This window comes from Podarcis raffonei, chromosome 12 (genome assembly GCF_027172205.1).
Source record: "Podarcis raffonei isolate rPodRaf1 chromosome 12, rPodRaf1.pri, whole genome shotgun sequence".
Lineage (NCBI taxonomy): Eukaryota > Metazoa > Chordata > Lepidosauria > Squamata > Lacertidae > Podarcis > Podarcis raffonei.
In genome coordinates, this window is record NC_070613.1 from 881,090 (window position 1) to 908,958 (window position 27,869).

General features: G+C 50.8%; 1 protein-coding gene across 2 annotated transcripts; it reads right to left on the reverse strand.

Moving 5' to 3' along the window:
* Nucleotides 1-26,163, reverse strand: SUSD2 (sushi domain containing 2). Of its 2 annotated transcripts, none has more exons than XM_053409727.1 (14): nucleotides 25,955-26,163; nucleotides 23,800-24,001; nucleotides 20,829-20,980; nucleotides 18,499-18,666; nucleotides 16,685-16,856; nucleotides 14,272-14,473; nucleotides 10,160-10,245; nucleotides 9,792-10,060; nucleotides 9,059-9,202; nucleotides 8,153-8,311; nucleotides 5,536-5,787; nucleotides 4,121-4,393; nucleotides 2,783-2,965; nucleotides 1-647 (listed from the first exon to the last, which is right to left on the reverse strand). In XM_053409727.1, exons 1-14 carry the CDS (start codon nucleotides 26,022-26,024, stop codon nucleotides 568-570), a joined length of 2,412 nt encoding a protein of 803 aa, XP_053265702.1. In that variant the 5' UTR covers nucleotides 26,025-26,163; the 3' UTR covers nucleotides 1-567. The 2 variants fall into 2 exon arrangements, with proteins under 2 accessions (XP_053265702.1, XP_053265701.1); XM_053409726.1 differs by having other exon boundaries at nucleotides 23,800-24,004.
* Between the last annotated feature and the right edge of the window lie 1,706 nt (nucleotides 26,164-27,869).

Here is a 27,869-nt window from a genome sequence, read left to right on the forward strand (position 1 = left end):
GAAGGCAACCAGCATTTATTGTGTGGCATGAGCATCCCTGGGCCAGAGTCCGGTCCCCAGGTGGAGGGCCTGGAGACCCCGAGAGGCAGGCCAGGGAAATGGCAGAGCAGACCAGGACATCACCCAGGAACCAGGTGCCTGAAGAAAATCCAGCCAGAACTTGAGGTCTGCAAATGCACAGATGGTCGGAGGCCCCAGCACCCACTCCTTCCTCGCTGGGTCCCCATTTCCATGAAACCACCCCTGGGTGATGGTTCAAGCCTGAAAGAAGGGCACCCTGTCCGCCAGGGAACCCCAGTTCCGCCCTCCCCCTTGGGCTCTTGTCCACCCATTTTGCTCCCTTGGTGTAGAAGTGGCCATGAGGTCAGAGAGGAAGTGTCCTGGGAGACAGAGGTGGCCACCCATCGGCCCCTCTGTGATGTTCCCAACCCTGGAGTCCAATTGCACATGGAGATATTTTTTGACAAACAACAGCAAAAATCTGCAGGTTTATTCCATCAGAAGCCAGAGGCCAGAAACGCAGCTTTGTGGCCGCCTCTGCGGGTCTTCCATGTTCCAAGGGAGAGGCTAGATGGTCCAGCGGGTGGCTGCCAAGCTCAGGAAGCCCAGAATGCTAATCGTGGACCCCCAGGGAAGTGTCCTGCTCCCTGCAGAAGTAGGGGAATACATATATTCTGGTCAGAACTTCTACCAGGCTTACAATGGCGTGGCAACCTCAAACCCACCAGACTCAACTACACTGTTGAAAAAATCAATAGGGCACTGCGCTTGGCAACCATGCGTTTGGGAGGTCGGGTCGTGAAGCATCCCAGCATTAAAATATACATGAAGGAACTATTCAGGCCCAACGGAGTGCACCTATCAGGCCTTGGTAACGAGCGTTGGCTGAGCGACATCAAGCATGGCCTATTGGATTGGTTGGTGGATGATGAAGGGTCTTTTCAGGTGTAGGTAGTCTTGGAGGCGAGACCGCAATTTTGCAGCCTCAGGTGGCGGTATCAGGCCTTGGGCGGAATCCTTTAGTCTATCTTACCTAAATGGGGGAAGCCGTGTAGCAGTGACCCACGCCCCCTCCTCTTTGTGGTGGTGATCCCAGGGTTCCCCGTTAAAGGGGTTGTTTGAGGGGAGGCTTTGGCCGTATGCCTAGAGGTTGTCATTGCTCTCCCCTGCGACGGTGGTGTAAAAGCCAGGCTCAGTCCAGGGTTGCAATGTCAGGTGAGAGTGCCCTCCCTACAGGTGTACATGAGGCAACCAAGCCCAAAAGGCCACCTTGCTGTGGTTGCTTATTGCATTTGGGGGCTGGGGGTGGCAGGGGTCCTTGCCACCTTTTAAACCACAGTTCCCCCCCTTTTGTATTAGTGGAGCAGGGGGTCAAAGGGACAGGCAGGGGCTGCCCTTGAGGAGAGCACAGGGGCTGGTGGGTGCCGAGTGCGAAATAAACACCATTCTCTTCTTTACAAACAGAAGATACCCAGGAAGGAGGTTTGCACCCAGTAAACCTCGTTTGTAGGGTCTCTGCTCAAGCTAATGGGCTGCCACAAGCAAGCATTGGGGGAAGGGGGCTCTCTCAGGCACCAGATTAGAAAATGGCACTTGGCCACACTACCCAAAATGCACTGGGGTTGCCCCCATGAGAGACATGCCCGGTGCATGGACATTTCTGCCCAGGCCAAACACATTGGGAGTGTATGTGGCCAGCTGCCCTGGCCTCTGACCATTGGGCAGGCTGGCTGGGTCTGGTGGGGGTTCTAGGCCAACAACACACACACACACAAAGTCGAGTCTCGCTGCATCTCAGATCAGGAGTAGCATTTAACTGGAAAGAGCCATTGACACAAGCTTGGGCTTCCTTTTCTTCAGAAATTATAGCATCTGCATAATTGTGCAGGGGGTGGTGTTGGAAACAGGGAGGAAGCCTTGAGCCTCCTCTGGCTGGGGAGGCACGGAGGTCCACAAAGCTGCAAAGAGGCTTCTGCAGGGAGCCATTCATCCCCATGGCCTCCAGAGGGCAGCCGCCACCTCCCTGCAAGAGCCTTTGAGCCGCTTTTGAGCTAAGGAGGAGGCAACTTGGCAAGCAGAGCACAGATGCTGCCCTGGAGCAGAAGGACCCTTGGCTTCCTCCGTCTTGTCTCTCTCGCCCTCCTGCTCCTGCCTGTGACTGTTTTGGGAAGAAGAGACAAGGGAGCCGTTTGACAGGGGGACAGACTCCCTCGGAAAGTGGCAGGCTCTCATTCACTGGAGGTTTTGAAGCAGAGGTTGGGTGGCCCCCGCCAGGGATTCTTCAGCTGCAATTCCTGCATTGCATTGCATGGGGCTGGATTGGATGACCTTTGGGAGGGCCCCTTCCAGCTCTGAAGTCCTACAATTTAGGTCCCAGAAAGCGCCACAGCTGTCTGCCGTTCTCCCTTCCCAAGCCAGGGAAATGCATTAGAACAGGGGTGCCAAAACTTTGTTCAAAGAGGGCCAGATTTGATGAAGTGAACATGCGCTGTTGACCTTTTTTAAGAATTGATGTTGAGCTTTTTTTTAGGATTTTACCCAGGAGATCAATTGCCACAGGGGCCGGATTAAACTGACTGGAGGGCCAGATTAGGCCCCCGAAACGGACTTTGGACATGCCTGCATTTTCATGGGTTTTCAAAGCACTTGTAGCAAGCAGACACCCCAAATGCAAAGTTAAAGTGTCTGTTTGGGTGGGGAGAGACTTAGACTTCTGCTGGTGCAGGGCCACAGCGTGTGGATGCAAAGCACCCATAGGAATGGGGCTGAAGGGATCACGAACCTGCATTCGGCTGGCACTTGGTCCCGCCGCCTGACCAGAGCCCGTCCTCCTGGCACGTCCTGGCTGCTGATCCCTCAAGGCTGAACCCAGGACTGCAGTCGAAGCGGATGGTGGATCCTGCTAAGTAACTGGTTCCATTCTTCGTGCCGTTGGAGGGGGGAGCCAGCCAGCCACAAGAAACCACTGGGGGAGAGAAAGGTGGCGTCTTTGGGGCCATGCAAGTGTGCATCTTCATGGCATGGGAAACCACGCTGGGAGGAGAATGGCCTGGGGAGGGGGCACAGCAGAAGAGCAGGGAGAAGGGCCAGACCCAGCCTCTGCCATTGCTCAACTTCACAGGCTCCCCAGGAAGAGCGGCTGCCTGCCAGGGTGGGCTTGGCAGAGCATCCTCCTGCCTGGGGGTCTCCCCCTCCAGGCTCCCTGCATGCTCTGCTTCTCCAAAGTGGAATGAGGGAGAAGGGGATCCGTGAGCCCTGCTAGCCCCCTCCCCAAAGAGACTGTCCATTTGGGTTTCTTATCATTTCTGATGTGTAGAGATCTTTCCTATTCTAATTAGTTCAAGGGGATATGGGAAGTTTCTCTCTGTGTGTGAAAGAAACAAGCAGAAGGTTCATGATGTTTGGGTTATTCCTTCAGAGAAGCTGAGTACAGCTGGATTAAACTGGTCCTGTTATCTCTTTCAGTCAAGGTCATGCCTGACTACAATAGGAGCCTGGGTTTCATTCTTTTCTATCTCTCTTTCCAGCTGTGTGGTGTTCTGTACACAGTATGCTTAGTGTTAAGTTTTAGTCTTAGTATAAGTTATTGCAAGTTTAAGTTAAGTCTGCTGCAACTGGATTTCTTATTGACTGTGCCAGTCCTGAATGTTTTGGATTTCTGACCATGATGCTCATTTGCCTTCAGTAGCAGTAAAGCTCTGCTGGATGAAATTCAGTTGCCTCTGGTCTGTTTTTTGGGAATCCTGCAACATGTTTAAGTTTTTGCTCTGCTAACTATACACTGGAGTTCTGCTCTGGATCAATATTGAGTAGGATTTCAATTTCCTCTCTGCCTGTGCACTTGCTTGCTCCCAGCCATTCAAAGCCCCCTTCTCAAGCTCTCCCCAAGGAGGCAGCTGGATTTGCAAGATCTGAGGAATGGGGCATGAAAAGAGGGGTGGGCGGTGGCCAAAGGGGGGGGTGAGGTGAAATAGGCCCCCTGGGGAGTCAGGGGTAGCAGAAAGAGAGAGGAAGAAGAGGGGGGAAGTGGTGCTCCCATCCCGTTCAGGCACCTGGCAATTCCTTTCCCTGTGACCCTCCATCGGACCCCCTTCCCCGGCTGAGCTTGCCCTTGACTCACCCGGCTGCAGGCTCTCCTCTAGGTGCTTGTAGATCCGGTGGGACCACCTGGTGCTGTTCCCCACCGTGAGGTCTCTTGTCGTCAGAGCGTCAAACCTGCAGAAAGGGTCCGACTGGCAGAGTTGGGCCGCTTCCTGAGTGAGGGGATCGGTGGGATCTTCGGGGGCCCGGAAGACGGGCAGGAAAGAGGGGTCATGCTTTGGCCCGTAGAAGAAGGTCTGCAGCAGGAACTGGCTGTCGTAGGTGAAGAGGGAGGTTTCGTTCTTGACGGCCCCTGAAAAGACAAATGGGGAGCGCTGTCGTTCCCTTGAACCAGATCAACCTCTTGTAGCATCTAACCAGCATGTTTAAGTCTAATTAGTGCATGAAGGGGTTAATGCCATAGAGTAAGCTGTCCTTCTAGGTTTTGCCCATGTCACTTCCCCTTACCTTAGGAGGAAATAGGTAACCAAGCCTTTGTTCCATCTGTCTACTTCAGTGAATTTCAGTGTGTGAGGAGGTGTGAGTTGCTCCAGCTCAGCTGCATGGCTTTAACCAGCCTCTTTTGTTCCAGACAAGAATGGAGTCTGAAACTAACGTTTTCCAATACCTGTAATTTAGGAACTTTTTTTTGCCTCTTTGTAACTAAGCTACATTTCACTGCCTGCAAGTCTTTTTCTTCTGACTGCTATATGGAAAAGCACATTTTATATTATATTTTTAATTAAATTTCCATAGCACACTTCATCTGAAGAGCATGTGAAACTGACCTTTGGAAAATTTGTAAGTAAACTATTTTTAACTTACCAGATATGTTGTCTTTTCCTATGCTAGGGGAAGAGGGAAACTTTGGAGATAAACTTTCTAAGGGGACATTTTGAAACTCACCAAAAAGGGCACATTTTAAGTCCCTCCATCGTACCAGCCAGGTGAGGGGGTGGGAGACCTGCCCATTCACCTGGAGGGCACTGCCAGAGGTCCTACACTCTGGAGCAGGAGAGAACAAGCTTGATCCATCCTCCATGCGACAATCCTCAAGATATTTGAGGATGACTATCGCATCACCTCTGGGTCTCCTCTTTTCCAGGCTAAAGATACCCAGGTCATTCAACCGCATCTCATAAGACTTGGCTTCTAGACCCTTGATCATCCTAGCTGCCCTCCTCTGCACACCTTCCAGCTTGTCAACATCCTTCTTAAATTGCAGCGCCCAGAATTGGACACACTATTACAGGTGAGGTCTGACCAAGGCAGAAGAGAGTGGTACTATTACTTCCCTTGATCTGGACACTAGACTTCTGTGGATGTAGCCCAGAATAGCATCAGCTTTTGACTCATGTGAAGCTTGTGGTCTACTAAGATCTTTTCCCAGCCAAGGGCCAGACCAGCTCCTCTCTCTCTGCCTCTTTCTGTGGGAGAAGCTGAGCGCTCACTTACAGTCTGCGCCAAATGCAAATAGCTCTTCTGGGCTGCATCTGTTGATATCTAGGATGGTCCCATTGCGGAGGGTCAAGTCGTCCCGGGGGTTGCCATTCATGACCCCAAAGAGCCCCTGCGTGTGGTTCAGGAACTTTGCGGGCAGCAGAACAGTCAGGCTCAGCATCCTCCCCGCCCTCCTCACTTCGACTCCGACTCCCGAGGAGAACATGGCAGTGACATTCAGCCCAGGTGCAGTGGAGAGAAAGAGACCTGCCAGGGAAAGAGGGAAACCAGGCAAGTGTAAGTATTAATATTATGGGACATCTGCACAGCACAGCAGGGGCTGCAAACAAATCCAGCGGGAATGTTTGAAAATGTTTGCATTCATGACTCCATATTCCATGCAGCACCACGTACTGGTTTGTGTGGGAATGTTCAGGGATGCAGGAGAGGATATATGGTTTGATTATAACCTTTCCAACTTGTGTTAACAAGTTCACAATTTTAGCAGAGTAACATTCCCCTTTTTAAACTTGCGGTGGGTGCATTTGCTCAGGCTTGCTAAAGCCTCGATAATAACTGTTCTGGTATTTTCCCCTTATTCCCTCATAAGAGATAAGAAACGACACAGTCTTCTATAAAAGTATAAAAAGGTTTACTCACACATCATTCTGTTCACAATAGGATCCCAGAAGGCAGACTTAGCTTAGAAAAGTAACATACACCTGGAAACTATCTCATAAGGAGACGGTCCCTTTGTCCTCTCTTGGCTGGAGGCCAAGAGGGCATCTTTGGCTAAGCAGATGTTGCTTCTTTGATGCATGTAGTGAAAGAGAGAGATGGCTGCCCTGCCCTGTGCTTTTGTCGTTACCTGCACAGGTGAGGCCATGCCCACCTCTAGTCACATGCAGAGGAAGTCTGTCCCAGCCCAGAAGGAAACAGGAAGTTTACCTGCTGGCTGGACAAACATTCCTCCCCATGTGTAAACATGTTCACTCTAGGAATGGTGTACTTGACTGCTCTTGCGTTTCACATCCCACAGTTTGTTGAGAGGCAGTTGGGAAGAAGATTTGGTTTTCTCCTCCATGACTCAGTTCTGCTCTTCAGGATTCACAGAACCCAAGAGGGACACTAGTCTTAAGAACAGCCTCCTGGATCAGCCCAGTGGCCCATCTAGTCCAGCATGCTGTTCTCACAGGGGCCAGCCAGGGGCCCATTATGGGAAACCAGCAAGCAGGATTTGAGGACAAGAGCAGTTTGCAGCAGTTGGGATTCAGAAGCATCGCTGCCTCTGACCGTGGAGGCAGAGAAGAGCTCTATAGCTCTCTCCACCTCCATGAATTGGTCTATCCTGCAGTCTGCTTGTTTTGGAGCAAACTTGGAGCATAATATTACAAATGTGACATGAAGGCTGGCAACATCAGCTCTGCTGTGTGGGAATAATAATAATAATAATAATAATAATAATAATAATATATTATTTATACCCTGCCCATCTGGCTGGGTTTCCCCAGCCACTCGGGGCGGCTTCCAACAAAACACTAAAATACAATAACCTATTAAACATTAAAAGCTTCCCTAAACAGGGCTGCCTTCAGATGTCTTCTAAACGTTTGGTAGTTATTTTTCTTTTTGACATCTGGTGGGAGGGCGTTCCACAGGGCGGGTGCCACCACTGAGAAGGCCCTCTGCCTGGTTCCCTGTAACTTGGCTTTTCGCAGCGAGGGAAGCACCAGAAGACGTCAGTGTCCAGACAGAACGATGGAGACAGATGTCAACCAACTATTTGGTTGCAAGGCTTCTTGGCCTTAGATTTAAATTCTGCAGAAGTTTAAGTTGCAGTCACCTCAAAGCCTCAGGGAAGAATCCAATGTACGAAACTAGGAGGAACCAAGAAGGGGGCAGTGAGGCATCTGAGTGGGCTTTGTGGGAAAGAAGATGCTGGACCAGCTAACCCGCTTTGCTTGGTTCTTTGGTTTTTGTGACTGATATAGAATCTTAGAACTGGAAGGGATCCCAAGGGTCATCTAGTCCAACCTCCTGAAATGCAGGAATCTCAGCTAAAGACCCCCTGACAGGTGGCCCTCCAACCTCTGCCTAATACCCTCCCATGAAGGAGACTCCACAACCTCCCGAAAGAGAGGTTCCACTATAGAACAGCTCTGACTGTCAGAAAATGCTTCCTGATGTTTGGTCAGAATCTCATTTCTTTTAATTTGAAGCCATGAGTTCAAGTCCTGCCCTCCAGAGCAGGAGAAACCAAGCTTGTTCCCTCTTCCATGGGACAGCCCTTGAGATACTTGAAGATGGCCATCATATCTCCTCTTGGTCTCCTCTTTCCCGTGCTCATACCCAGCTCCTTCAACCGTTCCTCCTAAGGCTTCAGTTCCATTCTTTCCTCCTTGGTTTCTTATCTTAACTCATTAGTATTATCATGAAGGCTACCAGAGCTGGGCTCCAGCAGACATCCATGGGCTAACCTAAGGCCCTCCAGACTTTGCTGAACTCCAGCTCCCACCTACGGCCCTGGTAAGCAGTCAGAGGCGACATGTCTTGCCCCCGTGCTTAAGCAGAAAGGAATCATTTGCAGGGCTTCTGAAATCCTCCCTGGCCATCCCCACTCTCCATGTCTCACCATTCAGGTCCATCCAGGTTTGTTCAGAGAAGTTGAGTGCCTTCTGGTTGAGCAGGACCTCCAGCCCGTCCGAGTGCTCCGGGATACGTATCTCAACCACATCTGAGCGATTCTCCTGCATGGCAACGGCGGAGAAGCCCGTCACCTTGGCCTCAGTTCCTGCCAGGCAATTGCAAACATCACTGTGGTGCACCAAGCCTCAAGAGACAGAAAGTGACTTGTTTATTTCATTTTTAAATCTATGCTCTACTTTTCTGACCAAAAAGCCCCCAAATCATCTTCTATCCAGGTTAGGAAACAGGAAAAGCCAAACACCGTTAGAAGCAGCAGTGGAATTTAAAGATCAATGGGCTTTGGAACCACAGAAGGTTTGGGAGAAAATAGTAGCTTTAACCAAATAGGCAAGGCAGGAGGGTCAAACCTGCACACACCCACACACACACACCCCCGATGTTTCTGGGCTCCAGCTCCAAAGAGCCCCAGCTGGCATGCCCAATGGTGAGAGATGACGGAAGATGGGAGTTCAGCAACATCGGTAACCCCCTTGCCAAATGTAAAATGCCCAACAGAGTGGCTAGATCCCATTTGAGAAGGGGCGTCATAATACTGGGGCCACCACTGAAAAGGCATCCTTCTTAGAGCTCCTTGCAGAAGCAGCAAAAGGGACCTCGAGCAACGCTTACCCCAATTTATCTGAATTTACAGAGTGGGACCTATAGATGATGCTCCTTAGCATGTCCCCAGGTCATTTAGGGCTTTAGAAATCCCAAAATCAAGCCTTGAATTGAACGCAGAGTTTTCAAATTCTGGCAATTGGAATCACAGAATTCTTCAACTGCAGAGTTGGAACAAAGGGTCTTCTATTCCAACCCCCTGAAACGCAGGAAAGGAGACAGAAGACCTCACCATTTGGCAGCTTGGCACGGTGGGTTCTCCCTTGGATGCTCAGGGATGTGAGGCTGGATTCCAGCACAGTATATTCTCCAAGGCCTTTGAAGGTGAAGTTAGTCCCGTCAAAAGTGACAAAGTGAGGATCTCCAAAAGCTGAGGCTGTTCAGCAAATGCAAAGACAGAGAACACGCATTACGAGTGCCATAGCGGAGACTGACCAATGTAGCATGTTGAGTGTCAGGGCTGGCATAGGGTTCTCTGGGCATCTGTACCCAAATGGGCCACCCACCCCCTTTTCTAAGTGGCTGGGGTAGCGGGGGGAAGAAATGAGCTGCCATTGGTTGGCCTCGGCTGCAACCCAGAACCCAAACTGCACCAGTGAAGGAGGGCCCAGACTTGCCCTGAGGAAAGTCTTCCACCAGGGAACCATCTCTGGCCAAGCCTAGTCCTCTCCTAAGCCTTGCCCTACACAATGGCATAGCAGGGGTTGCAAGTGCCCGGGGCTGTGCGGAAGCAGGTGGGTGGATGGGAGGGGAATGAATGGAGAACATAGGCGCATTCAACTGCATTATGGCATCTGCATCACCCAGGAGCCAGCCCATTTCACTGTCCAGTTCTCTTGCAAAAAATATACAGCTACATCTAATTAATTGGGTGCCCCCAGCTTGGCGCTGATTTGCCTCCCTCTCTCTCTCTCTCCTTGTGCTATGGATACGAAGAAGGGCTGAGTGAGGTCAGGAGAACATACCAACTCTGGGGGGACGGTACTTCCTGCAGCCACTGGAGGGACGGCGGTTGAGGTAAGTGGGGCAGTTATTGGACCACAAGCAGCAGTGGTAGAAGCTGATGACATCATAAATCCAGTGGGAAAAGCCAGGGACCCTGGGGGGCTTTTCGTAAGGGGGAGCCCCCCAGTCGTGGCCTCGGTCCGGTGTGCTTCCCCCGGTGGAGTCTCCGGTGAGGACCTGGGTCCCTGCAGCATTGTAGCAGCACTGCTGCCCTGAGGAGTATCGTGGGCTGGAAGAGAAGGCGAAGGGTCTCAGCAGCCCTTTCCACAGAAGGTGGCCGGTCTTGGCCACTGTGAGCCCAGCCTGCAGCGCACCTGCAGAGACTTACCTGGCCTGAACCCCCCGGACACAGTGCACTGCCCCCTGGTGGTAGGTGCAGACGCTGCCCTTCTCGATGTCACACCCGTAGTCAGTCTGGAAGGGAGAGAGCAGAGAGAGGCTGGTCAACTCACGGGTGCCCCCTCCCCCGCTCTTAAGCCCCACCTGCAGATTATTGTAGCACCTTTTCCCAAAAGGGCCTCAAGGTGGCTTAAAACCAAGTCATGAAAGCCGTAAAAGAAGACGTGAGTTATCTGCCAGAATCTATGCTGGAAATGTAAAGATAAAGAAGGTACCTTTTATCATATGTGGTGGACGTGTCCTAAGGTGAAAGACTTCTGGGGAAAGATTTATAATGAAAAATGTTGAAATAGACATTTATTAAGAAACCAGAAGCCTTTCTACTTGGAATAATAGGATTGGAATTGCCCCAAAAGGATGTTAGACTGTTTTTGTATGCCACAACTGCAGCTAGAATTTTACTAGCCAAAAATTGGAAATCACAAGAAATACCAACAGTAGAAGAATGGCAGATGAAGATGTTGGACTTTTTGGAGCTGGCCAACCTGACTGGAAGAATCCGCGATCAGAAAGAGGAGGAACACCAAGAACAATGGAAGAAATTTAAAGACTATTTAGCTAAATACTGTAATATAAGACAAGTAGAAGCTACTTGAATTTATCAATTTGGCTTAGGAATAGAATATGACTAAATTGTAAAACATTATGGGAGAAACTATGAAAAGAAGTAAAGAAAGTAATTTGAAAAAGTAAATTTTGTTAGAAAGAAGATATTGGAAAACTGTTACAAGGGGATACAATGGAATTCAGTTAGGGGGGATTTGAGGAGGTCAGTTAACAATGAAAACTAAATTGGATTTTAGAAGGATTATGTGTTTATTTGTATGTTCTTCTTTATTTATTTATTTATTATATTTTTTGTATGTCATATTTGTTATAAACTTGGAAAACCAATAAATTTTTTTGAAAACAAAAAACAGAATGGTCATCATCAGAGGTGGTTCTCAAAGCAGACCTTGGTCAGACCACACCTGGAATACTGTGTCCAGTTCTGGGCGCCACAATTTAAGAAGGATATGGACAAGCTGGAACATGTGCAGAGGAGGGCAGCCAAGGTGATCAAGGGTCTGGAAACTAAGCCTTATGAGGAATGGTTGAAGGAGCTTATAAAATGAGTCAGGAGAGATAGGATAGCCATCTTCAAAGACCTGAAGGGCTGCCACATGGAGGATGGAACAAGATTGTTTTCTCCTGTTCTGGAGGATACGACTCGAACTAATGGATTCAAGTTACAAGAAAGGCAATTCTGACTATCAGGAAGAACTTTCAGAAAGTAAGAGCCTCAGAAAGTTGTGGACTTTCCTTTTTTGGAGGTTTTTCAGCAGAGGTTAGACAGACATCTGTCATGGATGCTTTAGTTGAGATTTCTGCATTGCAGGGGGTTGGACTAGATGACCCTCGGGATCCCTTCCAACTCTATGAAATCCTGAGATGCCTGTGCAGGAAGGAGCCTTGTGTGGTGCTCAATGGGTGCTGTGTATCCCACAGGTGCCCTGGTGAAGACTGGGGGTGGCCGTGGGAGGAGGCAGCCCCTGACCTGGTTCCAGAGCTTGCCTTGTGCCTGGAAATGATTAAGCAGCTGGCAAAAAGTTCTGGCAGGACACATCTGTGCCTTGTGGCTGAAGTTTCTGAGCAGTCTGCAAAGGCAGTCCCATTCAAGTGGGCGGCTCTGGGTGTCCCCAGAAGGCAAGTGAGGATGTCCAAATCCTGACTTGCAGCAGCTGGGTGCTGGGTGCCACGAGGTGTCCAAGTTTTCTTGGCACCTTTCCGGGGAGGGTGCTCCCCCATACCTGGTTCCTGGAAGGAAGGAAGAAGGCTGCGGCAGCTCCCTAGCTGGGGATGAGCCCAAAGCTCCAGGGAAGCAGGGAACCAGCTGAGCCTGTTCTCTGAAGGGCAGGCAGATCAGCTGAGCTTTCACAACATGGGCTGGTGCCAGTTTCACAGCTGGCTGGGAATCATGAGGTTTGGGCATCACAGAGACCCACCCTCAGGGCAGAGATCCCAACTCACAGGCTGGAGGAAGAGGAGGGGGGTGTTGAGGCGGAAGCTGCCCAAGGAAGGACCTCTAAGCAGGGAGGGGAGTCCTCTCTTGCACAAATCTCCTCTTGCATCATGTGTGGAGAAGGAGCAGATGAACCCTGTGGTTGGGTGCGGCCAAGAAGGTTCTGAAGGCTTTTGCTGGGAAATTCCTTGACAGTTCAGGAAGCTGCCTGTCAAGGCACAGATCACCAGCCCACCTGAGCCTCACTCCCAGAGCACCCAGTCCCTCTGCACAAAGGTTGGGGTGTGTGGGTGTGTTTGTGGGTGTGAGTCTTTATGGCCTGTTGCTGTTCTGGATTCCCCTGGCCCAGATCTGTGGTCACTTTTTTTGCTGTCTAGATTAACCACAACAAGTGGGACAGTCATAAGAACCTCAGAAGAACATCTGCTGGATGAGGCCGGTGGCCCATCTGGTCCCGCATCCTGTCCTCACAGCGTCCACCCAGACACCCATTATGGGAAACCCACAAGCAGGATGCGTGCACAAGAGCAGCTCTCCACACCCCTGTCTGTGGGTTTCCAGCCACTGGGATTCAGAAACATCGCTGCCTCCAGCCATTGAGGCAGGACACATCCAACCTCTGCTTTAAAACTTTCAAGGAAGGAGAGTCCGTCACCAGGAACTGACCTTGAGGTCTGACATGGACAATCTGGATGCAGAGGAGTTTGGGAGGCACCAGCTGGGGAACCCCCCCCCCAGGGGAAGAAAGCTCAGAGCAAGGGGACTGGGATGGTCAGTGGGAGAAGACTGGGAAGAGGAGTGTCGGAAGCTGAAGAGGCAACAGGTTTTACTGAGCAGGGAGAGAGCAGAGAACAGAGGGGGGTCAAGAGGCAGACTCCAGAAGAAGCCAGGGAAGCTCCCCCCCTGCTGTGACCAGCTCCCCTCCCCTCTAGTCTCCCAGAACATGCAGAGAAATGATGAGGGAGGAGCAAAGAGAGACAAGAGCAGGCATAGGCAAACTCAGCCCTCCAGATATTTTGAGACTACAATTCCCATCATCCCTGACTACTGGTCTGTTAGGATATTGATGTTCCGTTCCACCTTTAGAACAGGCATGTGGAGTTGCTGTATGTCATATGTCTGTTTACTTCCAGCACAGCCTGCTGGGAACTTCCGTTGTGTATAGGTTTTGCTTATGCCTTCCTGCTCTTGGACATGAAAGAAGAAGAAGAAGAAGAAGAAGAAGAAGAAGAAGAAGAAGAAGAAGAAGAAGAAGAAGAAGAAGAAGAAAAAGAGTGGTTTGGATTTGATATCCCGCCTTTCACTCCCCTTCAGGAGTCTCAAAGCGGCTAACAATCTCCTTTCCCTTCCTCCCCCACAACAAACACTCTGTGGGGTGAGTGGGGCTGAGAGACTTCAGAGAAGTGTGACTGGCCCAAGGTCACCCAGCAGCTGCATGTGGAGGAGCGGAGATGCGAACCCAGTTCACCAGATTATGAGTCCACCGCTCTTAACCACTACACCGCAGACATGTTTCCTTTGTCCTGAACTATGCTGAGTAAAATGCTTGTAAATATGCTTTACATATGCCTCTGTCCACCACTTCTGCTGTGTGTTATTCACTCTGCTGATTGAGGCGTGCTCAGGCTTCTGAAGGCTTCTGAGGCTGTGCCGCTGTTTTGATGCTGTTTGAAGGACCGGAGTTCGCCCGGCTGCTGGCCAGTGGGCTGGAGCCAGCTGGGGGCCTGCGAAATGCCCCCATTCCCTTGGACACATCCCAACATGGTCCTGTTAGCTAGGGATGATGGGAGTTGTAGTCCCAAAACATCTGGAGGGCGAGTTTGCCTGTGCCTGGACAAGAGGAAGGCGTCTTAGGCTGCTGGGGAAGGAACCAGGGAGGAGTCTTAGAGAGTGGTGGGAAGGCGGGGACCTTCAGTCCTTGCAACTGCTTCATTGGGGCAAGACCTGCTGGGAAGAGTTGCTGTGACCACTAGGCCAGCGCTGTTTTCTTTGCCCCACCCTGCCACCCCAGCACCGCAGGCAAGACACAAAGGACCTACGTGGAATCGCCCCACGTCCGCCCGGGCCTGTGCCAAAGTGCAGGGGCAGTCTGGGATCTCGTCTAGGAAATTGGGCAGGCCTGTCTCCAGGGCGTCCCACTGGCGGCACTTGGCTGTGGCCCAGGTGGCCGGGTCCTTGCGGAAGTCGTCTCCCAGGTGCCAGGCCAAGGCGTGCTCCGTGCTCCAGATGGCCGCCACGTTGCTGGAGGAGGGGAGCAGAAGAGAAAGAGTGTGGGGTGTCATCTGCTGGAGCAGTCAAGTACAACATTACCCGTTTGTCTAGAGTGGACATGTAGGGGAATCTTGGTCCAGCCACTTTGAACTTCCTGTTACACCTTGGCTGGGGCATCCTTCCTTTGCATGTGACCAGGAGGTGGATGTGACCTTTCCAGACCTGGTAAAAGGCCAAGTCACACAGCCACCTTCTTCTCTTCATTCTTCTTTTTCGTCCTGCCAACTTCCTGATTCACCTGGACTGGACTGCTGGCTGCCAGTCAGCAGTCTCCCAGGTTATAATAATAATATTATTATAATAATTTATTATTTATACCCTGCCCATCTAGCTGGGTTTCCCCAGCCACTCTGCGCTGCTTCCAACAGGATATTAAAAACACAGTAAAAGATCAGGCAGGAAAAACTTCCCTAAACAGGGCTGCCCATATGGGGTAAACCTGTTTGTACATGTTTTCAACTTTAAGCCTTAAGTCTGCCTTCATGGATCACACTGTGCTCTGCTTGATCATGAGTAACTACTTTTTGTTACTTATGAATAAGACTGTGGTGTCTTTGTTCTTTTAGGAGGGATCCTCCAGGGTCTTACCAGGAGTAATAGAACTTAAGAGATTCTAAGGAGTCTGCAGCCAGCTTCCTGCTGTGTGATGGGGAATGCACTCTGCTATAGGAAGAAACGTGCTAGCGCGAGTTAGGAAGGATAATATTAATCAATATATCCTCTCCTGTTACCCACAACATTCCAGGTTCAGTCTTGGCCGACTCTGGGGTTGCAGTGCTCATCTCACTCTACTGGCCAAGGGAGCCGGTATTTGTCTGCAGACAGTTTTTCTGGGTCATGTGGCCAGCATGACTAAGCCGCTTCTGGTGAACCAGAGCAGCGCACGGAAACGCCATTTACCTTCCTGCCAGAGCGGTACCTATTTATCTACTTGCATTTTGGCGTGCTTTTGAACTGCTAGGTTGGCAGGAGCAGGGACCGAGCAACGGGAGCTCACCCCGTTGCGGAGATTTGAACCACCAACCTTCTGATCAGCAAGTCCTAGGCTCTGTGGTTTAACCCACAATGCCACCCGCATCCCTCAGGGAAGTTACCTAGCTTTAAAAATCATATAAAATCAACTTCTTTGCCAGTTTCCTTCATTCCACCACCAATTTGCTTCATTGGCCAAGGACTTGGAAACCACTCAGTCCCCGCCATAATCCCTCAAGCGGAGGTCACGTACTCACAGGAAGGTACTCATAGGTGTCAATCGCTGGGCAAAGGCACTCCTCCGGACTTGCCCAGGTGGCAGACTAGGCAAACCAAAGTTCTCTTGTCCCTTTGCTATAGGTGCTCAGAATGTACTTCCCAATACATATCCTGTATCCCCAAGACATTCCTCCTATGTTCATCATGTATAAGTAAAGGTACCCCTGCCCGTACGAGCCAGTCTTGCCAGACTCCAGGGTTGTGCGCTCATCTCACTCTATAGGCCGGGAGCCAGCGCTGTCCGCAGACACTTCCGGGTCACGTGGCCAGCGTGACAAGCTGCATCTGGCGAGCCAGCGCAGCACACAGAAACGCTGTTTACCTTCCTGCCAGTAAGCGGTCCCTATTTATCTACTTGCACCCAGAGGTGCTTTCGAACTGCTTGGTTGGCAGGCGCTGGGACTGAACGACGGGAGCGCACCCCGCTGCGGGGATTCGAACCACCGACCATGCGATCGGCAAGTCCTAGGTGCTGAGGCTTTAACCCACAGCGCCACCCGCGTCCCATTCATCATGTATAACCCTCCCCTTTTCTGATGTAGCAATGGTGTAGTGATGATGCTTAATGAACTGTATTCTGGGATATGGTGGGGAAGTTTTAAAAGTCCTTGTCACCCCATCCTCGGGGTTCAAAATTCCTCTTTGAACCTATTGCAATAAACTTTGGTCTACAGCTATTTGCTCCGGTTGGTGCCTGGACTCCTTCCTTTATTCCGCAGGGACCTGCGGGCTCTGCCCGACCAGCTGGGGGACTGAGCAGCCTCACACATGGCAACCCGAGGCATGTGCTGGCAGCCCCCCTGAGCTCTCTTGCAGCTCGGAGACTGGGGTGCCTAGGAAAACAAGACCCTGTCCATCATGTGAGCCCCAGGAGGTTGCTGTCCAGCTGGGGGGAGGACACACGCCCCCTCCCAAGGGTCAGTGACTCACCTCTGACCATCGGAAGAAGCAGCGGAGGAGATCCTCAGAGCCCCCACTTCCCAGGCAGAGTACTGAGCCGAGGGGACCGGCAGGAAAGTAAAGGCCCCCGTGTTGGTCAGGTTTCTCTTCAGGGTGTAAAGATATTTCCATTCCGCCACCCAGGAGCTGGAATAAGGCTCGCCTGGCCAGGGGAGGGAGGAAGAGTTGGCATTAGGATGAGCTTTCTGAAGGTAAGAGCTGCTCAACTGCAGGGCGGACTCCCTCAGAAGGCGGTGGACTCTCCTTCCTTAGAAACATAGGGTTGGAAGGGACCCGAGGGTCATCTAGTCCAACCCCCTGCAATGCTGGAGTCCCAACTCAAGCACCCATGACAGATGGCCTTGGAGACAGAGCTTGGCTGGCCACCCGTCATAGTTGCAGTTCCTGCATTTCAAGGGGTTAGACTAGATGCCCTTGGAGTCCCTTCCAACGCTACGATTCTGGAATTCTTATTATTATTTATTCATTTTATATACCGCCCTTTATTGAAATATCCCAGGGTGGTGTACAATGTTAAGAACATATTTTACGGAGCATAATAATAAAAGCATAATAATAGATAGCATACTAATAAAATAATAACAGTCCCCTCCACCCCCACACATTTAAGAAGCTATAGATTATTTAATGTCTGAAGGCACCATAATAATAATAATAATAATAATAATAATAATAATAATAATAATAATAAAATTTTATTTATACCCCGCCATCCCTAGGCAGAGCCGGGCTCAGGGCGGCTAACACCAGTAAAATTACAATAAAAACATAATGGGGGGAAACAATTTAAGATACAGGTTAAAATGCAATTTAAAATGCAGCCTCATTTTAAAAGTAGCCCATAGATCAAGACCATAAGGGGAGGGAAACATAAGGGTCAAACCAAAGGCCAGGAGGAAGAGCTGTGTTGCAGGCCCTGCAGAAAGCTGTCAAGTCCCACAGGGCCCTGCTCTCTTGTGAAAGAGCGTTCCACCAAGTCAGGGTCTGTACTGAAAAGGACCTGGCCCTAGTTGAAACCAATCTAACCATCTTGCGACTTGGGACCTCCAAAGTGTTGTCATTTGTGGACCTTAAGGTCCTCCGCAGGGCAGACCAGGAGAGGCGGTCCCGTAGGTACGTGGGTCCTAGGCCACATGAGAAAGTCCTAGTCCTAGGCATGAGTAAAGAGGAATGTTTTTGCCTGGCTCCTCAAGACATGTCATGATGGCACCAGGCGAGCCTCTCTGGGGAGAGCATGCCACAGTCAGGGAGCCACCACAGAGAAGGTCTGTTCTTGTGTTGCCATCCTCTGGACCTCTCAGGGAGGGGGGACATAGAGAAGGGTCTCGGGTGACGAGCGCAGGGTCTAGGTTGCTTCATATGGGCAGATGCAGTCCTTAAGGTATTGAGGTCCTGAGCCGTGTAGGACTTAAGACATCCCACCATCTGCCACTGAAGGTTTTACTGATATTATCATTATGCTATGTTAAACATTGTCTTGTCAGTTCTGAATGAATGAAATCAGCCCCATCTCCCCCCTGTTATTTCAGATGAGACAAAGGAGCAGCTTCGCCTGCTCCCAGCACTTCTCAAGACGTGACCAAAAACAGCTGCCCCACAGAAGCCCAGAAGCTGAAAATACAGCTGTCTCCTGCAAGAAAGATGCCTCACAAATGAGCCTGGACAATGTTTTATTCCAAAAAGGGTCAGTTTTTATGGATCCAGTTGCTTCATGCTGCACAAGCTTAATACCTGCAATTCCCCAACTCATCACAAGACCTGCATGCACACAGGGAGAGCCTTACCTGTTTCGTTATAGCCCCAGACTTCGACATTGACGTGGCTAGCTTGAAACGTCCGATGGTTCCAGGTGACCGTCAGGTTCCCCCCAGTGCCAGGAGTGCCATAGTACTGCCACTTGGTTTCATTCACCAGCGTGCTTTTTTCCAAAGGAGACACTTTGCCGTGATGAACTGCATGACGGAGAAAAAAGTGGCAATGGTGAGCCACTTGTTTTGCACAAGCCCTTGAGCAAAAGAGCTTTTGTTTCTTACTGGCTGAATGACGCTGATGTTGTGGGTTGGGGGGGTGTCAGTTGGGATGATGCCCTGAGTCCCTCCCCATCCTTGGGGTCCTGCACCCAGCGAGGGTTAGAAATAGAGGGTTCTAAACCAGTCGACTAGGTTCTCTGCAAGACAAGGAACTTTGCAGGCCATGGAAGTGTCCTCAGCATCTCTGAAGAATGAGTCAGGTTGCAGGAGCTACAACTAAGGGATGGGTCTTCTGGGCTAAAGGGTGGGCCTTGTGAGGAAGGCCCTGATCTGCCCACCGTTCCTCCAGGCCAGTATGCCAGTGGACGAAACAGTGGATGTATGATTTTTGTGGTTCATGCTGTGGCCACAGACATGTGATCTGATGGTGAATTTGGGGTGACCCAATGCAAAAATCCTGAGGATCTATGTGGATCTGTGCTTTGTAACCACGTTTTTGCGCCATTGCGGCCCCATGCAACAGTGGGTGGGTGGTTTTTTTGGTACCACCTGTAGCCATGGACATGCTATGTGATCTGATGGTGAATTTGGGTGACCCAGTGCAAAAATCCTGAGGATCCATGGGCTTTTACCTCCCCCCTCCAAGGCAGCCTCCTTTATCTCTAGCGTCCCTTATCTCTCTCCCTGATTGGCAAACGATCAGCGGCTTTGTTTCAACACCCACTTCCCTCTTCCCCCCCCAAAAAAAAGCATGATCTGCTTTTTGCCCCTGGGCAATTCGGCTCCAGGGACCATGCATTTGCTCCATAAGACACACAGACATTTCCCCTTACTTTTTAGGAAGAAAAAAGTGTGTCTTATGGAGCGAAAAATACAGTAATTGTTTTAGTGCATCCCAGATTCCCTCTCATCTGGGCTGCAGGTGTAAGTGGGAGGGTGGCAGCAGCACTGCAGGACTGTTGTGTAACAGTTGGCAATGGAGGGGGTGGGAGAGACTGTCTTGGACATCTCTCTTTTGCCACAGGCCTTTCCTCCACCCCCCTCTCCTAGATGCAAGGGAGAAGAACAAAAGTCAGTGCATTGGGCTAACCTGATCCAAAACACCCACCCACCTCACTCACACACGAAAACAAAGATCACCACAGCCAATCACAAACAACAATCACACCCTACGCCAACCCCAAACTCTCTCACCACCAAAGGAACACAAGTGAACAACACAAACAACGCTGACACCAAACTCTACATACACTAAGCATAATAGAAACACCACCACCTGACCCCACCCCCATCCATCTTCCCTCCCTCCACCCCCTTTCTTTTTCCTTTTTTTTTCTTTTTCTTCTCCCCCTAATGCCTCAACAAATGAAACGGATTTGTAAAAATGTTACATGGGGGGAAAAAAATACGAGGCATTACACTTCTGTAAAACAAGAAAATCCTAAATAAAATATTTAAAAAAATAAAATAAAGTCAGTGCATTGTGTGTGAGCTGAGCTAGAAGGAGCCTGGAAGCTGGAAACCCAGAGACATGCTTGCTCTGTGCCGGGTCCAAAGCTGCCATTAATGGGGAAGCACGGTCTGTTGATGCTGCGAGGTGCTTCATCTGATGCTCAGCTTGCATATGTATGTGTAAATAAATAATATATCCTAAGGACACCACAATCTCTACTGAACCTCTTTCCAAGGAAACCAAACTCAGTAAAGTTCAGAATCCTAGGAATGTCTTAACACTCAAACACAGCGGTGGCCTGTAACACTATTTATGGCATGCAAAGAAACATCCCTGAAATTCTTCTTTAAGAGCAGGCCATGAAAGCAAAGAGGGACATAGCAAGCCCAGACCTCCTCAGGCAGCCAAGTCCCTCCCAGAGCTGCGTATGACTTATTCTGAAGAGCAGCTCTGCAAGGCAGGAAGCAGCAGAGGCAGCAAGGCCCAACATTATCTTCGCCACCCACATTACATCGTGACACAGTTTCAGCCACAGCAGAATCCCTTCCCAAGTGCTGGAAATGAGGGCAGTTGCTTTGGGAACACCCAGCCCTCTCCCTCGAGGAAACAGGCAAAGGCAAGCAGAGGACAAGGTACGTGGAGACAGAGCTCTGTGGAGATCAAGGAACCTGCAAACTGGAAAACAAGTCACCTGACACCCAGGTTGCCATCCAGGGAAATGTCCTTCCTCCATCGCTGGAAATCTCCAGCTTCAAGATCCCGATCTGGTAGAGCAAGGGGGAGATGCAGTGGACTCGGCCATCTCCAGCCACGTAGCCACGGGTCTGGACTGACCCTGCAAACCTGTCAATGCCAAAGAGAAACCACAGGGTGACCCAAAGGAGGAAGGGGGAAAGTCGGCTTGGAGGCCCTGGGTTCAAATCCCACCACCTCAGCCGCTTAATTCCTTGGTGGCCCTGCAGGCCAGGTGGACGGTCAGTGGGCCACTCTCCCAGCTCTCCCTCCGTCTTTTCCTTCCGGTATTTCAAAGCATGATTGGCTCCTGCCAAGGCCAGCTGGAAGGAATCGTTTTATAAAAGCAAAAGGGATTAAGACTGCAAGCAACTGGACATGTTCACGGTGCAGTATGACCATAACAGGCAAGAACAACAATCGGCACTTGGTGAGATTCACCAAAGACTTCTAACTGATTGAAAGCTGACATTCAGTGCTGAGGTGTCAGGTTACAGCTGCAGTCTGGCAGTTTCCAGAAGAGATGGCTAGTAGGAAAGACTCTTTGGGGGAAGAGATGCCAGTGAAGGAGGAGGTGTAGCAGCTGCCTCTTTAGGACAGACAGATGACCTCGGGTGTCCCCAGCTGCATTGAAGGATGGAGTTACAAGACCATTCCTAAAGGAAACCCCCGTCCTTGAACCCAAGGCAGTGCAATGGCTGTTGACTTGGAAGAAGGGGTTTGTGTGGAGAGTTACTAGACCGCTTCAGGGTCTCCTGAATGAGACTCATTATCAAGATCCATTTCAACCTGATTTGGGATCTAGTTTTAACCCTGGTTGTTCCATCTCTATCTGAAGGACCAATTCCAGAAGTCAGTTGGTGCTGGGGAAATCACTGGTTGACCCCACAACCATTTATACTCTGGAGTTCTGCAGGGTTTCATCCTCTCTCCCGTACAGGAGCCTTAAATTTGTCCCTATTGCCATTCATGTTGTTAGTTTTGGCCCAGTTCTCCAATCTGTCAAGCGTGGGAGGATCTGCAGCCAGATCACAAATGCGTGAGTCAGAAACATTTCTTTTAAACTTGGGGCAGGAGGAGGAACAATAGAAAGCACACTTTTCTTTTTATCTCTTGTCCAGAGAGTGCACTGCATTTTGAACCAGACTACGAACTTTTGTAAATTTTGAGGATTCTATTCTGCCTAATTTTCATCTGCTGAATCCTGGCAAGTCTTCTGATGTGAGGAAACTTTTATATTTTTCTTGTTTACTTAAACAGCCTCAGAGCGATTTCTTTGTTAAGAGGGAAATGCAGAAGGGGGGAAATAAATCGAGCTCTGCCCGAGCACCCTTGGATATCATAATTATGCCGCATTGTGCAACATTGTCTCTAGAAGCTTCTAGAGATAAGCTGCACACAGATGGCAAATTAACTCTGCTGAAATAGGTGTTTGCATTCTTACACAAGTCAGAAGAGGAAGAATAATAAATAAAATGTCCTCTCCTACTCATCTAAACCCATTCAACATTATTGTCATATTGAATTCTGATTCTGTCTTCTGCAGCATTAGCTACCCCTCCCAGTTTGGTGTCATCTGCAAATTGGATGAGCATCCCCTCAATTCCTTCATCCCAGTCATTTATAAAGATGAACAACAACAACAGGCCTAGGACAGAAACCTGCAGCACCCCACTTTTTCCCAGGGTGATGAGGAACCATTAATGAGTGCTCTCTGGGTTTGGTCAGTCAGCCAGATACATATCCACCTAAGTGTTACCTTGTCCAGCCCACATTGTATTCTCTGCAGGAATATCATGGAGGACTTTGTCAAAAGCCTTACTGGAATCAGAACAAAGAGTCTGTTATTTCAGGTAGGGGGAAATGAAAGATGCTCCAGCGATGGGACCTGGGATCTCCCAGCCCTGGGAAGCTATTTGGGCCCTGCCCTATTTCAAACAGGAGCACACACAGATCTCCATGGCAACACTAGGCGATGTGCACTCTTCCCTCCCTCTTATTGGTTTTCATCATGCAGTTCCCCTTTCTCACTGCTGCAAACCTGGGAGGAGCAGGTCTGCCTGGGAAGCGAAATCCCTGGCTGTGAGCACCTGACCTTTTGCTCTGCATCCAACGTGCTCCCATTGCTGGTTTTTTGGAACCAGGTACACACTGGATTAGCCACAACCCACGTGTATCCTGTAGTCCAGGCACAGGCAAACTCGGCCCTCCAGATGTTTTGAGACTACAATTCCCACCATCCCTGACCACTGGTCCTGTTAGCTAGGGATGATGGGAGTTGTAGACCCAAAACATCTGGAGGGCCAAGTTTGCCTGTGCCTGAGTAGTTTCTTGAGAAATACTGCTCTGTGCTGTGTTTCCCCCTCAAACCAGCTTCCATATGAATGGAAATTTTAAGCCACATTAACTTCGTAGTTAAGCTGAAGTGCAGGACAGGCCCACCCATGAGGCGAGGTGGGGCAGTTGCCTCAGGGAGCAGATCTGGGTTTGGGGAGCTGCTCACCTCCTCCGTGCCCCTCTGCCTCCCACCCCACACGGCCTGCTCCTTTCCAGCCTCCTTTTCTCTCTGCTTTCCTCCAGGCAGTGGGTTGTGTGTTTTTGTGTGGAGGGGTGGCAATGTGGTTTTTTTGGTCTTTTTGTTTTGCCTCCAGCAGCTGAGGTGTGTACACTTGTGGCAGCCACTGCACATGGGCAGATGATGGCTTCGCAAATAAGAGTTTGGGGAAGAGGGATTGCAGGGCCAGGAAAACCCAACAGCTCATGCAAATCTGGAAAAGACCCTCCCCCAACAGCGTGAAAATGTGACCCGAAATGCACTGGGGCGGGGGACCCACTAACATGTGCATTAATGCACACATGCATCCCAGGCTAAGAACAAGGCCAAGTGCCTGTGTCGTGAGCTACCAATCCTTCTGGAAATCTCAGCTCACCTGCAAATCACGGTGGAAGAGCCGCTGAAGGTCACGTTGAGGAGGCTAAAGTCTTTCCCCCCAAGGAGGGTTCCTGAGTAGGGAGAGGTGTTCGGGCAGAATTCCCAGTAGTCGGGGCAGCAGATTCCCAGGGACTCGCAGGTTGCATGGCAGGAGCAGCTGCTTCGAGGTGTCCCACAGTGACCAGAGCAGGAGTCTTGGGCTACTGGTTGGAAAACCGGAAGGAAGTTCAGAAAGGTCTCAGCAAGGGTTGCCTCCTTTGTGCACCAGAGCAAAGTGATTTCCCCGGGGGGGGGGGCAGGGGAAGCCCTCCTTCTTCCTCTAGCTCTCACTCAGAGACCTGCGTTTCTTTCAATGGGTGGTCAACTGGATGCTCTGAACTAGGGCTGGCCAGTGTATCAATATATCATCCAGAACCGGTTTGAAGTCCATATTGTGATACTGGTTTCGTGTTTTTGACCTGGGAATATATCATGAATCATGATGTGTGCGAGAGTGTTTGTGTCCTATGCAAAAAAAATCACAGTATGGGGAAAACTGTGAAGCCAGCAAATGACTCTGCATAGCTCCACCCTTATTTCAGACATTGTGATATATCAATATATTGCAAGGTTTAGCTGGTGATATATTGCGATGTTGAAAACCAGATATCGCCCAGCCCTACTTTGGAGGAGGGAATGTTTCCTCTTGGCCTGGGAGAAGCTGGGGGTGTGGAAGGGGTGTTCGCTTGGCTTCCTCCTCCCAGCCTGAAAATCTCCTGGAGAAACCACTCGTGGCCTTTGCTCTTCCAGGACACCTGTGCTCTCTGAGCACCTGCTACCTTTCGACTGAGGTTAGGCACCAGCCGCCTTCCGCCTTTCTTGAACACGCACACATGCACCAGGCCCCTGAGCTGTGGACCGAGTTGTGCAATGCACATTGTCCCGCCTGAGAGCCCAGGCTGGGCTGATGAGGGCAAAGTCCCCTCCCCCCCCCACTTGGTGAGGGCTCCAATGATTACATGCAAACCTTTGGTCTCTTATCCAAGCCGTTTGCATGGGACGTTCTACTGGATCTCCCTCTTGGGCCTTGTTCCACTGCTCTCAGGGAATAATACCATTTTAGAGTCCGAAGGGACCCAAAGCGTCATCTAGTCCAAACCCCAGGAATGCAGGAAGGAATCACAGCTGGTGTGGGTAGCTGGGAAGATGTTTCTGACCGGAGACAGTTTTAACCCTTTTCTCTCTGCCAGAGATGTGGGTGGCACTGTGGGTTAAACCACAGAGCCTCTTGGGCTTGCCGATCAGAAGGTTGGCGGTTCGAATCCCCGCGACGGGGTGAGCTCCAGTTGCTCGGTCCCTGCTCCTGCCAACCTAGCAGTCCGAAAGCACGCCAGTGCAAGTAGATAAATAGGTACTGCTCCGGTGGGAAGATAAATGGCGTTTCCGTGCGCTGCTCTGGTTCGCCAGGAGCAGCTTAGTCATGCTGGCCACAACCTGGAAGCTGTACGCCAGCTCCCTCAGCCAATAAAGTGAGATGGGCGCTGCAACCCCAGAGTCGGCCAAGACTGGACCTAATGTCAGGGGTCCCTTTACCTTTACCTCTGCCAGAGGTCCTTTGCATGGCTGGGCACTTACTGGCTGTTTCAGCCTCCCACCCTGCCCACTGTGGCAGCCCCTTCCTCCCAGGGCTGTCTCTTGCTTTTGCAACACATCTCCCCACCACGACCACCCGAGTCCATGGGACCGCCCCCCAAAGGCTGCTGCTGCTACCCAACCGCCCCCTGAATCTGGCCATGCCAACGTCCGTGGCTGCCACCCTCCCGTTCTGGTTGCCTGGGGCTGCCCCTGAGCTGATGCCCCCGGGGGCAGGAGCGGGCGGGTCTTCCGCCCTTGGGACAGACGGAGGAGCCTCTCATTCCATCCCTGCTCTGAATTGTCCCAGAAACAGAGGAAAAGACAAGGAAGCGAAACAGAAGGAAGCATCCGGCTGCCGAAAGGGAACAGCGAGAACCAGCTCGACTCCTCTGCCCGTGGTTTGGATGTCAGTAGCATCAGGATCCGGCTGCGCGCTCAGTCCGCCCACCCAGCCTGCGGTTTTATAACCTGGTCCCCCTGCTGGAACTATCCTGCTTCGGATTAGACGCGAGACAGAGCCGACCTGCCCTGGAACTTACCCGATCCCAGGAAAACGAGGCTGCAGAAGACGACGAGGGAGAAGGAGGCTCTCCTGCAAATCGGAATCATACTTTGCTTGGGGCGCTTTATCTCCTCCCGGGTGGGGAGGCTCTTTGCAGATCTTTCCCTCGGGAGGGAGAAGAGATCCGAGCAGCTCAAAGTTTCTTGAGGAAATGTTTACAGGAGGGAAGACGCAGCAGCGGGTCACATTCCTTCGCTGCCAGGCACGCCTCCCTTGCCCAGATGTCAGCAGCAGCAAAAGCAGACCTGCCCGGTGCAGAGGCAACTGCGAAGGAGCATGGCCTGCTCCGCGCTTGCTCCCCTTCCCGCAGGCCGGCCGAGAGGGCTCTCCTACTTTCGCTGCTCTGCCCTGGCATTTGGGAGGCGGGGTGTCCCCGAGAGACCCCGGAGCAGTTCTCGGTGGCCACGTTTGCTTGGCTTCGTTTCACTTCAATTAATTATAAATATATCCAAGAAACACAACACACGTGGGAATTCCCGAAAGCAAAGTCTCTTGCTCCACACAGAAGAAACAGGCATTGGAGAGCAAACGGAAACGGGGGAAATCAAGACACAGAAACCCCAAATGCAGAGCCCTGCTGTGCTGGAAAAAGAGAGCTTTCCTCGTCTCTGACCCCCCAGCAGTTTATTTCTAGAACAAAAGTCCATAAATGTGAATGGATAGCACCACCAACCTCCCCGCCTCCGCAACTTGTTAAAATCTGGATCTTTTATTCATTGACATCACAGAGGCTGAAGAGGTCCCATCTGTGGCACGTGCAAGGGGGCTTTTTCTGCGCCAGCACGCCCCCCTCAGGGACCCCCTGGCTGCCCCAAGAGCTCGCTGAGACCCCCACTCTCTTTCCTCCCACTCTGCTGACAGCCAGAGGAGACTCTCCTGTTAATTTCGCAGCAGTTGTCAGTTACTTACTGGGGATTCCCTGTGCTGTTTCTCCTTTGTTCTTACGCCTTTTTATTCTTCCCGTTTTCTTTGGGTTTTTGGTGCTTTAAAATCCTGCCGTTGTTGTACTATGAGCCACTTCGTGACTTGAAAAGTGGGGTGCAATTATCTAGGCAAATAGATACACAACTGCAACATGTGCATTGCAGGGGGTTGGACTAGATGACCCTTGGCATCCCCATATGCCTCCCCTTCCTAACCCCATCACTGTTTGAAGATTTATCCTTATTTCCGCTCCTACCCCCCAGTTCTATGCTGCAATCATTTCTTCCAACATTCATCCCCAAGATTTTTAATTTTTGTTCACTGACCCCCCTTATACAGATAAGTGGAAGGTTGGCATCTGGTGGCTGGCAGGGAATCCACGGCTGTTTGCCCTCCCTCCACACACCTCATTCCACTCCTCTTGGGTTTTATGCAACTCTGGCCACTGATCTCTGCTGTAAAAGTGGGTGCAGATTCACCCATTAATTAAGCTTCATTTCTGACATGACCCGGGCAATGGTTCAGGATGCAGGTTTCTAGGCTTGCAGCCGGCCAGCAGAGGCTCAGGTGGCCGGATGTGGACCAGTGAATGGCAGCTGGATCTTGACAGTCTTGTGATGGGCTCCAAGTTCTCGAGTCCAGGGGGTGGGAAGGCAGCCTGTTCTGGGTGGGGCTGCTCTTCCCTGGAAGGAGCAGGATCATGGCTTGGGGAAAGTCCTGGATCCACGTTTGACACCAGAGGTCCAAGTGGCTAGGAGAGCTTGTCCCCAGCTGTGGCCCCTTCTGGACAGAGGGAACTTGGTCACGGTCCTCTCTGCCCTGGCCCCTGACACCTGAGATGCGCATTTTCAGGACCTCCGGCTTGCAATTTCATAGAATCCTAGAGCTGTAGAGCTGGAAGGGACCCTGAGGATCATCTAGTCCAACCCTCTGCAGTGCAGGAATAGGCAGCTGTCCCATATGGGATC